This window comes from Sinocyclocheilus grahami, unplaced genomic scaffold, assembly GCF_001515645.1.
Source record: "Sinocyclocheilus grahami isolate Dianchi unplaced genomic scaffold, SAMN03320097.WGS_v1.1 scaffold638.1, whole genome shotgun sequence".
NCBI classification, from domain to species: Eukaryota; Metazoa; Chordata; class Actinopteri; order Cypriniformes; family Cyprinidae; genus Sinocyclocheilus; species Sinocyclocheilus grahami.
In genome coordinates, this window is record NW_015505817.1 from 384,196 (window position 1) to 397,157 (window position 12,962).

Sequence of the window (12,962 nt, forward strand, 5' to 3'; positions counted from 1 at the left end):
ATGACTGAGTTTTTGTAATTTGTGTCCTTGAGAAACACTGTTCTAAGTGATGAGAAATGAAACAACTGTAAAACATATGCATGATTATGAGGCACATCATATGTGTATAATAGACTTCTTACATGTTACTGTATGAATTAAATCTATACTAATTCTCATTAAAGCTACAAAAGTTACTCAGTCAAGTGCAGTGACGTTCTGTTTTTCTGTTGTTTTAAATAAAAAAAAGACTTTTTGTCACATAATATAATAGTAGGGCTACATTTAAACCACAGAAACTGCATATATCATCCATAAATGAACTTCCAAACGTAGGTTGATGGAATCTGAGAGCTCTCTGACCCTCCATAGACAGCAAGGATCCTTACACGATCAAGGCTCAGAAACGTAGCAAGTATATGGCGATAGAATTGTTTTACGACGACATACAATGGGACACACTTATAGCGTTGTACAAATGCAAGAGCTTGATTTACAGAGCTTGATTTTGATTTTCAACACTGCATTTAAAATAAACTTCTAAATGTTCAGTAGTGTCTATAACAGACAACACAATTTAGTAATTGTGGTGCTTCTAATTAAGTGATAAAGAGTGCAACATACTACCAAATTATATGTAATATCTAATTATGAATATTTAACTTACACTGGAAAGGTTTCTGTAACCTCTTGTGAGAACATGATTTTTTTCCAGAACATGATCAGTGTTGCCAATTTAGCAATTTTGTAGCTAGATTCAGTGACTTCCCCACCCCTTTTGAGGCTTTTTTCAACGGTTTAGGGACAAATATAGCAACTTCTTGGACAAACCATATCTAAGTTCTCACCTTGCCCACTGATCTATATTCATCTTTATATAGCCATTGTGATGTCATCTAGTGACATTTAGCTACAGTTTTAGCTGCGCAACACTGAACATGATGCTTGATGGGATACGCTTAGCCTCGAATACTGCTCCGAAGTGTGAATTTAGTGTGCGTTAAGGCTGTGCTTTGGCATTTTTAAGTCTTGCACGCTTACTTCCTGTCGTGTGCAAACGCTCTTAAGTGGCCAGGACCACAAGTGTGAGTATTTGGGCAGGCCTTTACGGTCTGTACATCTACTTGAACACTTGGGCCAAATACAGGAAATGTGTCATGTAGGCAAATGAGTGGTTAAGCACACAGACCGCAAGCGTGGATGTTGAGATAGGCCCAAAATATCACTCACGCTAACAGGCCTCGGGAACAGGACCATGTTACAAACTGAAAGTCCATATATAAAACAAGAGAACCCCTGAAGACCACTGGAGAGACGGCCTTCACTGAAACTGTGGGCGTGACTGGATGAGCAGATGCAACTGACCAAGAAAGAAATGTAATAACTTCTTCCACTCTACAAATCAATGCACTAGCTGCAGAAATGAAAGTAGTAATTACATTTTTTGGCTGGAAAAATGCAGCAATGCACCGGTGATGACACAGTAAGCAGGGTGTTAACTATTGTGGCACTAACCCCACCAAACACAACTGGCCAAAAGTGATGTGTGGAGGTTTTTTAAAAAACAATTTTTATGACCCTACATTTCAATTAAACCATCAAAATACGAGGGGAAAAAAACACTGACCAGTGTTGCCAACTGCTTTCAATCGAAAGCTAAAACAGTCGCTAAATGTTGCTAGATTACGTCAAAATGGCGAGTACGCTCCTGTTAAAAATAATCATCAACTATCTTTATCCTCAAAATGACCAGTGCTCTGAATCTCCACGTGGTCCCTTAAAAGCTTCAATTAAAGTCGCAGTCGTAGGTTTCAACATTTTCACACAAGATAAAATGTTTCAGCAGCCGATACAAACAAATACAGAGGTGATTAAAGTAGATCCCGACAGCACTAGCAGAAAGCGTTGGCTCTTTAGGACGAGGACATCGGGGCCGGCGGAGCGGAGTACTCCTCGTTCTCAGAGTCGGTGCCGTCCTCGTCATCTTTCTCCAGGTCGCTTCCCTCGGTGCTGAGCCTGTCGAAGCCGTGTCGGGTATAGCCTTTGTGGGAGGCAAAGAAATTCCCCAGGTTCAAGCTTCCTGCAGCTTTGCCTGTGTGTGAGAAAGAGTCTTACTCGAAGCGCCTGCAGCATCTAATGCTGGGTATACACTACATGATTATCACTTGCAGACAGTATCCTGGAGATAGCTGACAAGAGTCTGAAATCAGAGGCAATTTTGCACTCATTCACGCGAGTGACATTTGCATCATGTGATCAAAGATGCGACTTGAGAAGTGCCAACTTCCAGTTTGGTGATCTTACATCATTCCCTGTATCACTTTGCACACAGAAGGATTCATCCTAGTGAAATATAGCGTAAAAAATGAGTCGCCGCCCCAGTCAAGTCAAGTCACCTTTATTTATATAGCGCTTTTAACAATACAGATTGTGTCAAAGCAACTGTACAGCATTAAATAGGAGAATAGTGTGTCAATAATGCAAAAAGACAATAGAAAACACTCGATTTTCAGTTAAAGGCAGTTCATCATTGAATTCAGTGATGTTATCATCCAGCTCAGTTCAGTTTAAATAGTATCTGTCTAAACAAGTCGACGATATCGCTGGAAATGAAGTGTCCCCAACTAAGCAAGCCAGAGGCGACAGCGGCAAGGAACCAAAACTCCATCGGAGAAAAAACCTTGGGAGAAACCAGGCTCAGTCGGGGGCCAGTTCTCCTCTGACCAGACGTTCAATTCCAGGCTGCAGCAAAGTCAGATTGTGCAGAGGACTCATCGGGTTCCTGTGGTCTTGTCCCGGTGGTCGTCTAGGAGACAAGGTCTTCACTGGGGATCTGTCTCTGGGGCTCATCTAGTTGTCCTGATCTCAGCTGACATCATCTTCATCATCTGATCTAGATACAGACTGGATCTGGTGGCTGCGGTGACCTCGGAATAAGGAGTCGCCGTTTCGTTGAGTAACGTGCAAACCACAGCATGATACCCAAAATAGTCGTGTAGTTTGAAAGAAACAGCGATCCGATGACTTTGAAAATCATGGAGTTTATAACCGGCATAAGCGCAGAAACAATATATAGTGGACACAGTGTTGGGGAATAACTAGTTACATGCAATGGTGTAACGTAATTTAATAACAAAATAAATGTAACTAATCCATTACAGTTACTGACAACAAAATGTGTATTTAAATTATAGTTACTTATGAAAATGTTAATGATTACAAAAGGGGTTACATCTGAATATTTTCTGTAAAAAGCTAGGATATGTTGAATAAAATTAATTTGTTGCTTTGCCTGTTTTTGATGTGCACGATGCCATCTGCCAATTAAAGGCCGTTTAGTAAAGCGATGCTATTCTGATGCTTTTGATTGGTTCTCGTTTGAATTTCCAGCGCAGCATGCCTACCAATCACATCAATCCACATTAACGCTGAAAGCTTTAGGCTACAACCTGTCTGAGAGGTGATTAACTGGTTAACAGTTGAAAACATTCGCTAGAAATTTAGAAAAGTAATCAAATGTAACCAGTTACATTATTTTAAAAAAGCAATTAAAATAGTTACACTACTTATTACATTTTAAACAGGATAACTTGTAATCTGTAATCTATTACATTTCCAAAGTAACCTTCCCAACACTGATTGTGGAATAAAAACTCCATAAACTACTGAACTCATAAAAACAAAGTGCATTTGTTCTCACGTGTCGAGCATGTTTGAGCTTTCCTTCGCCATATCTGATGTGCTTTCTGAATCAGTGTTTGTATGCGAATAAAAGCCTAAATTATATCTGGTCATCATATAAAGGGTTTGTGTTTCTTCTGAAGACTTTGGTTATATGACTCGATTCATATGAAGTACTTTTACGATCTCTTTATGAGCTTTTAAACTCGATGGACTTTCAATGGCGGAACAGAAATCAGTCACTTTATTTTAAGGTCCAATTCTTGCCATTAACAAACCATTAACTACGACTTTTATCTAAGGTAGTTGTTAAGTTCAGGTATTGGGTAGGATTAGAGATGTAGAATATGCTCATGCAGAATAAGTACTAATAAACAGCCAATATGTTAATAATATGCATGCTAATAAGCAACAATTTAATAGTGAGAATCGGTCCCTATACTAAAGTGTTACCCAAAAGGCTTATGGGTCTGAAATAACTTGAGGGTGAATGATGACGATTTTCATTTTTGGGTGAGCTATTTCTTTAAGAGGCAAGTTGACCATTAGGTCTCTATAGAAAATATTACTGGAATTACCTCTGATTTTACCCAGGATTCCTCCTGCTGATCCTGAAGGCTCCAACTTCACCTGACAATCATCTTAAAAGTAGAAATCAATCAAAAACAATCCCACATACAACAACACATGGAGTTAACAAGACTGTGATGGGTGAAAAGGCATATTCCACAATTACCACTGTACATCCGGCCCCTCTTCCAGCGGATAAAGGCACCGACGGCGATGACGAGCACCAATGGGACGAGCAGTAGAGTGGTGATGATGGTGGTCGACGCGCCCCGAGCGCTCTGATTGGCTGCAGTCTTGCTCGTCTCCTTCTCCTCAGGAGCTGCCAGCGGCTGCTGATGCTGCTTCTGTGACGGCTCCTGCATCTTCTGCACGCCGGCTACTGGATGCTGCGCTGGGAACTTGGGTAACGGCTTCAGATTGGCCTGCAAAAACGTTTCTGTTTCTAAAAGACAAGAAAGGGGGAATTAGATAAGAAACAAATATTACTTGCGGATTTGTGGGAATGCTTAACTGTCAAGAAAATTGGCGAAATATGACTCATGGGTCAAACTCTCAAAAGCAGTCAATCACAGAGGACATTCTAAGATAATCATTTCAATTGTTGCAATGAAAGCATCACAAAGCCTCTAAAGTCAAACAAATCCTTCAACCATCCATGATAGAGAAAGTACATTATACACTGCATTAACTATCCGTTTCAAGAGACTGCAAGGTTCACTTTATTTACAGAATTTCCCAACAATCACAATTAGACGGTGTATATACGTCTTTAAAAAGGCAGCATTAAAAAGTAAATTAAAAAAATATTGGGACACGCACCACTGTCCACTTGTGACTGGCCCAATGAAGCTCGCTGTGTCATGAAAAACGAAGACGATCCAAACAATTTACCTTCAATTTCTTGGACCTCGATTCCTCCTTTTTTAACCGAGCGATGTTCTGCCTCTGAAATGAGAAGAAAAAATCTTTAGCTTCCATTTTTGGTGTTAGAACAGACAAAATCATAGGATAAAACTGCAGGCTTGCAATAACTGATTAATGTTTTCAATGTGAAGTTTGGTGAAATAAGAACAGGAGCACAGCATAAAATGTAAACTGTTATTTATAATGAACTAAATATTTTGTGTTTTCCATTAAGACTTGAAAGTTTGATTTTTTTTGGTAAACTTTCTCTGGTTTGTCAGTTATTTCCTATAATGTAACTACTGTAATCACTAACATAGTGTAAAATATAATGTTCTGAATATTTTATGGATTTCTTGTGATGTGTGGCAAAAGGGTGAAATAAACATCGATGTTGCTTTGCCACAAGCAGGAACTACAAGAGCAACTAGGGATGCGATATTCTTGGTAGCCGTAGGTGGCAGTGTGGTCAGAGCACTGGTATTGTTGGGATTATCGTCACAGATTTCTTGTGATGTGTGGCAAAATAAAACGGATTATGATTGCACTGCAACACATTTCTCATATTTTTATTTGAAATGTTATATTGGTATATTTATACTAACATAACTTACTTGCAGACTGAACGAACTTCATTACAGAATCTGATGCTGCGTCTCCAACAAAGACGTTCCCGTCTGCTGTAACAACAATGTCGTGTGGCAATTTAAATTCCTGAAGGAGAAACAAGATATCAGATCAACATCTGAACAAGAAGAACGGGGTAAACTGACTCATAACAAGACCTTTTTTTTGGTCCTGTTTTAGGCACAATATTTTGTGCTGCCAGCCTGCCACCATACAGAATGTTGCTAATATGGTAAATCGTTGTGGCTAAAAGCAACTACTACGTAAATGTGTTCATATCCACACTAGCAGCTTTTCATGTGATCAATAACTGTGCTTAGTAAGGTCAATGACAGAGTCTTGTGTGTGTTTTGAGTGTGTAAATATGAGTTAAAGCTGTAACCAGCACCTGTGCGTCTGGACTGAAGGAATCCAGGATCTCCTTGCTTGAATAACTGATAGCAAAGCCTTGAAGGGGGGCGACCTGCCCATCTCGAGGCACTCCATTCACCGCATAGATGAGACCACCTGAAACCACACATTAACAACATACAGACAACAAAGCATTAGTATGTTTTTGAGCATACTGTATTCACATTATAAATCAAAGGTTTACAGAAAGGAGATGACGTCGACGTTCAATGTTATATTTTGTTCAAATGAATATGACAACGTGATGATCCAATACAGTGTTTCCCAACCGGCAGCACCCTGGGGTGCCGTCTGTCGAGAGCAGGGGTGCCGTGTAAAAAAAATCATTTTTTAATATTTTTAAATTGCTCAAATGTTCAGAAAAGCATCTATTATATAATTTCAATTTCTGATGTCGCCAATAATTAGAGATGCACCGAAATTTCGGCTGCCGAAAAACTTCACCGCTCAGGTTTCACTTTCACGTGGTGTGACGCTCTGTGTGTTATCGCGCTCTGTGTGGGTGTGTGCTCCGCTCAGTCGCTCCACTCGTATACCATTCATGCTCATCGGAACAGCTAAGTCCACACAAATATTGAGCCGACAGGAAACAGGATGTATGGAGCCAGATCGGCCTCAAAAATAATACATTTATAAAACAAAATTCATAAACGCACAGCACAATTTACATTTACAAAATCCCGATTCGTAAATTCAAAACACAATTCATAAATACAGAAGTAAAAGCATAAATATTTCCCCAAATGCTCACACAAAAGCATCTTACCTAAATAAATTTTAAATGTTTACACAAATATGTATATATCAAGTTCTTGAATTAATTTCCATCACACATTTATGAATGATGTTACATGTATTTATGGATCGTTGAATCTGCATTTGCAGATCATCACAGACTCAAGAAGCTCAAGCTGCGCTTGTAGTGTGCATTGTTTCTATGATCGGGTCCTTGATGTAAAGACATTTTAATGGGTACTCTTTTTTTTTTTTTTAGCACCTGATTACAATTTCTACAAAATCACATTATGATTTATATCGTTCGCACAAAATACAGCTACCCGGTTAGCCTGCTGTCTTATACACCAAAGTTGCTCAATCTGTAATGTTATCAAATAAGTGTTAAATGTCCAGATATTTCATTTAATAACAACAATTATGTAATGTGTTCTGTTGTTGTTGTTAGTAGTAGTATCAGGTTCGCAGTAACTTTTGATCAGGCATTAAAAACAGCTACCACCACCGAAGGGAGATTTCGAACACACACAGCGGAGAGATTTCAGCACGAAGGATGAAAACCACACTCAACCAGTGAGTAAAGTTGTTTTTTTATCTGATGGCATTTTCTTATAATTAAAGGTTGTTTTAGTTAATTAAGTGTGCAGTGTTACAAAGTTGTTAGTCCTCGCCAGCTTTCTTATATTATAACTGGGTGCAGTGTTACAAAGTTGTTAGTCCTCGCCAGCTTTCTTATAGTATAACTGGTGTTTGTAGGAACACTTTAGTAATCACAGGATGAATGGGCGATTAACAATCAGTAAAATAACGATTTCGATGCTAAACTATTGCATAATTTTAAATACGATTTGTAGTCAGTGGGCTCTAAAGTCACCATTGCGACCAGCTATAATCATAAGAAAATGCCATCAGATAAAAAAAACGACTTTACTCACTCGTTGAGTGTGGTTTTCATCCTCCGTACTGAATCTCTTCGCTTGTGTGTTGTTCGAAATCTCCGAACACAGCAGCATTGAGCTTCTTGAGTATGTTCAGTAAAGAGTGTTTTGATTGGTGGATTAAAAGCTCACATTGGCTGAACGGAACATCCTCCAAAAAAAGATATTTATGAATCTTAACCTGCCAGGAAGGTCTCAAAAATACCGCACACAAATTCAAAGCAGTCCACACATGTGTGATGATCTGCAAATGCAGATTCAACGATCCATAAATACATGTAACATCATTCATAAATGTGTGATGGAAATTAATTCATCAGATAAAAAAAACGACTTTACTCACTCGTTGAGTGTGGTTTTCATCCTCCGTACTGAATCTCTTCGCTTGTGTGTTGTTCGAAATCTCCGAACACAGCAGCATTGAGCTTCTTGAGTATGTTCAGTAAAGAGTGTTTTGATTGGTGGATTAAAAGCTCACATTGGCTGAACGGAACATCCTCCAAAAAAAGATATTTATGAATCTTAACCTGCCAGGAAGGTCTCAAAAATACCGCACACAAATTCAAAGCAGTCCACACATGTGTGATGATCTGCAAATGCAGATTCAACGATCCATAAATACATGTAACATCATTCATAAATGTGATGAAAATTAATTCAAGAACTTGATATATACATATTTGTGTAAACATTTTAAATTTATTTTGTGTTTTGAATTTACGAATCGGATTTTGTAAATGTAAATTGTGCTGTGCATTTGTGAATTTTGTTTTATAAATGTATTATTTTTGAGGCCGATCTGGCTCCATAGATGTAGTACAGTATTGTTTCTGTCTGCAATAGCCCTACGGTGTAACATGGTGTGGTATATGGGCAACTCTGGTAACGCTGCCCTCTCATTCATTGATCTGCTAACCGCTATGTTATGCTCACGTGTTCTGATAATAACAGCTTTCTAGGACTAAACATTATTTGGATAATTGGTAAAAAAAAAACCTACTGTTAGACCTACCAGAAAAACTAAAAAGCAATTTATTTAATTCGAAGACCTGTCATTATTTTTTATTTGTGCTATCATTATTAATTAATTAATTTATTATTTTATTACCGACTGCTTACTTGTCATTTTTTATTCATTTCAAAGTTTGAAATCAAGCTATCTCGTGCTACTGCACCAAAATTACCCCACTGTAAAATAAAAAAAACACTGAGTCACAAATTAAAATTTCCAAAGGGTGCCGCGACTAAAAAAAAAGGTTGAGAAACACTGATCCAATAAACCAACACTGATCTGCTCTGTAGAGAGATGTATCCTGCTCTCTTCACGCATACCTTGGACAGGCGAGTATGCGATGGCGAACACTTCTCCTCCAAACTGCTCTTTTTTGATCTCCTTCACAAACTCGCCGGTATCTGCCATGAAGCACTGAATGCGTCCATGGTCTCGATCAGCCACACACAGCTCCTGTTTATCGGGCAGGAAGGTCAGACTGTGCGGGATCAAGAATGAAGCGCGCCGTTTTCTGTCCGAGGAGCCTGTGCAATCAGCAGAGAATGAGTATTAATTGAGACTTAACCTGTTTAATCCAAAACATTTTTCAGACATGAAAATATCCAGGTGAGGTGTCATTAGTAACCCTTTGAAGTAATGATTATTTTTTTTAAAGTGTGTGAAAAAGTGTGTTTTATGGTTGGTCACAATTGTGACTGGTGGGATAATGTGTATATACTGAATTAACATATTTCTGCAGTCATAACAATTGTTATATATCTCAGCCCAGCTATTTGAAACTCTGTTTCATCACATTCCAGGGTTACTATTATGCATCAAAACCCTTATGGATAGGAATACTGAGATTAAATAAATAAAAATACAACCATTGACATACGCTGCATATTTGTCACACTTAAAAGATTCGGATCATCAAACAAATTTTAATATTACACAAAGATAATGCAAGTAAATACAAAATGCAGTTTTTAAATGTCGATTTAGGGAAAAAGGCTGTGCAAACCTGCCTGGCACTACGTAAAAAAATGAATTGCCCCCTCCAGTTAAATCATGAAAGAACTGTGATTAACCACATTATTTTGCGGAGTTAAATTCCACCAGCCACACGCAGGCCTGATTACTGCTCAATCAAGAAATCACTTAAAAAGAACCGGTCTGACAAAGTGAAGCATGCTTAAAGAGCAACACATCATGCCGCGATCTAAAGAGATTCAAGAACAGATGAGAAACTAAATAGTTCTGCCTTACTGATTCAACTCATCACCCCTAGCAGCAATATCAAAGTATTTCTCATTGTAAAAGTATTGTCTCTGTGCATCAATGCCAACACGTTCTTTTGAACATGAAACTATTAGGAGCTTATAAGTGTACCTGCTCCCCAGTGCGAGATATATTTGCCCTCTGGTGAGAATTTGAGGATCCTGGAGTTGCAGTAGCCGTCTGAGACATAGACGTTTCCAGTAACAGGGTCCACAGCCACATCTGTAGGCTGGCAGAAGTGTTTCTTGTCACTTCCTGGTTCAAAGGCTTCTCCCAAAACCAGAAGCTGCCGATCTTTACCGTCGCTGCTCAGTTTGAATACCTACATATAGAGAAAAAATGTGCTTGCATTACATAGTTATGCCATTTACATTATACAATGTTTTTTTTACGGATACATTATTTGTGACCACAAAACCAGTCATAAGGGTCAATTTTTCGAAATTGAGATTTATACATCTGAAAGTTGAGAATAAATCAACAATAAATGAGCTCTCCATTGATGTATGGTTTGTTAGGATAGGACAATATTTGGCTGAGATACAACTATTTGAAAATCTGGAATCTGAGGGTGCCAAAAAATCTAAATATTGAGAAAATCATCTTTAAAGTTGTCCAGATGAAGTTCTTAGCAATGCATATTACTAATCAAAAATGAAGTTTTAATATATTTACGGTAGGAAATTTACAAAATATCTTCATGGAACATGATCTTTACTTAATATCCTAATGATTTTTGGCATAAAAGAAAAATGTATAATTTTGACCCATACAATGTATTTTTGGCTATTGCTTCAAATATCCCCCAGCGACTTAACACTGCTTTTGTGCTCCAGGCTCACATTTTGGCTTGATCATTATGATGTGTTCATTTCAGTTGTATCGTTTACCACAAATGCTTTTCAAATTAAACTTTTCAGGTGATAATTCTTATTTTGTCTGGACCTCTAATAAAAAAATCATGATTACATTGGGATTTGATAGATATTAAAAGTTATAGATATTCATACATGCATTTTCTGCCACCCATCCAGGACTGTCCTGAACTTAGCCAATTTAACCCTCCCGGATGAACCTGGTTTCTCCAAAGGTTTTTTTTCTTTTTCACTTTCACATTAAGTTTCTTGAGTTCATCTGAGCATCGTTACCTGATGAAGTGCCACATCGGTCACCCAGTAATTATCGTCCTTGTCAGTAGTTATTCCATGCGGCATATAGAACCTGTTCAAACAAACATTTCATTGATGCATTAAAGATAGGAAATACAGCAAACAGCAGTACAGTGCGTCTACACTGCATGTTCTTATTATAAACAATCTGTCTATAGTGCAAATGCAGCTTCACTGATTAGAAATGGCAGAATCCCAGTCTGTAAATTGCATTGTGCAACTAACATGAATTGTAGACATGGTGCAATAACAGAATCTCATAGACTTACATATTTCTTCCTGAAGCTTTGAGCACTTTTCCTTTGACTGGATCCACCACCATGATTGTGGACTGCTGGATTGGACCCAGATCCTTCTGCTGGTAGATGCCATTCAAATTAAAGGAGCTGGAAGGGAAAACAACTTGATTATATCATCACAACATATTCTACATAAGCAGAATTCACCCCTTTAGAAGAATAGTTAACCCAAACATAAAAATAATTGAAAAGTGTTTATATGTGAAAAAAGGCATAAATGAAATCTGCTCAACATATAAAGCAATCTCATCAGAAAATTTGGATTAAACTGCTTGATTATATTTACAATGTCTTTTTAAAGCTTGAAAATGTTTGCTTGCATGGACTTTCAATGGACTGAAAAAAATGAATGAGAATATTATGAAAACATTAAAAATATCTTTAATAGTGCTCCAAAGATGAGCAAAATTCTCATGGGTTTGAATGACAGGCAAATGATGACAATTTTCATTTTTGGGTGAACTATTCTTTTAAGCTACAGAACACAATGCAGTGGTGCCACTGTCTTTAAATTACCTTTCATCACACACTAACATTGTTAAGAGTCAGACAATGACAACTTAATGAGCAAAAAGTCAGTGTTCGTTACATGTCTAGATAAAAGTTCAATTCTACATCAGTTCATCACTTCACACTTTATCACTCACACAAATTCTTTTTTTTCTCTCTGAGCTTCTAGTTCTAGTTCTAGTGAAATCTTAAATGTTTGGAGTGGGTTTATATTCTGTGACGTACTTAATTCCCCATATGTGATCTCCTCTGTGGAAGATGATCAGGTCACCGTTAGAGTTGAGAGCCAGACCAGACACCTGTCCCAGCTGCAGATCTGCCTCGGGCCAGTCTGACACCTCCACCAGATGAGCTCCTGCACACACACACACACACACACACACACACACACGCACAAGCGCACGCGCGCACACACACACAGACACACACATCACAGGTTAACACATACGTACTTCATATGAATCGAGTCATATAATCGCAGACCTTTCCCGATTCCCATCCCCCTCTCTCTCACCCACTTCGCTTCCTGTTGACCTATAACTGTCCTGTCCAAATAAAGGCATAAAACGCCATAAATAAATCTTTAAAAAAATAAATAAATAACAACATAAACAAGGTCCAAAGTTCAGAGAAAAATTATATGGATCTTGTCTGGAGGTCAAACATGTCAAAAGTCCAATGTCAATAACTATCATTCTCTTATTTGATACCTGTGTGAACTTAAGGGTCACTGTAAATGAGCACTGGAGCTCTTTTCACATTTGCGCAGTTGATTTTAAATATGGTCAAATATGTGAAAAAGGGGTCCTATTATGCTCTTTGACGAAGTCTTGATTTTGTTTTGGGGGTGTAGAACAGGCTCTCATAC

At 38.1% G+C, this 12,962-nt stretch overlaps 1 protein-coding gene across 2 annotated transcripts in view; it reads right to left on the reverse strand.

Annotated features, from left to right (window-relative positions):
* Positions 1-1,686: 1,686 nt before the first annotated feature.
* pam (peptidylglycine alpha-amidating monooxygenase) overlaps positions 1,687-12,962 on the reverse strand; it is a 56,227-nt gene continuing 44,951 nt past the window's right edge. For both annotated transcript variants that reach the window (XM_016241892.1, XM_016241893.1), the window contains exons 15-25: positions 12,320-12,449; positions 11,555-11,671; positions 11,265-11,337; positions 10,228-10,438; positions 9,177-9,380; positions 6,149-6,267; positions 5,748-5,847; positions 5,122-5,175; positions 4,397-4,672; positions 4,239-4,301; positions 1,687-2,071 (exon numbers count right to left, since the gene is read on the reverse strand). In XM_016241892.1, the coding sequence (XP_016097378.1) occupies positions 1,893-2,071; positions 4,239-4,301; positions 4,397-4,672; positions 5,122-5,175; positions 5,748-5,847; positions 6,149-6,267; positions 9,177-9,380; positions 10,228-10,438; positions 11,265-11,337; positions 11,555-11,671; positions 12,320-12,449 (1,526 nt within the window). In that variant the 3' untranslated portion in view covers positions 1,687-1,892. The remainder of the gene's footprint in view (positions 2,072-4,238; positions 4,302-4,396; positions 4,673-5,121; positions 5,176-5,747; positions 5,848-6,148; positions 6,268-9,176; positions 9,381-10,227; positions 10,439-11,264; positions 11,338-11,554; positions 11,672-12,319; positions 12,450-12,962) is intronic.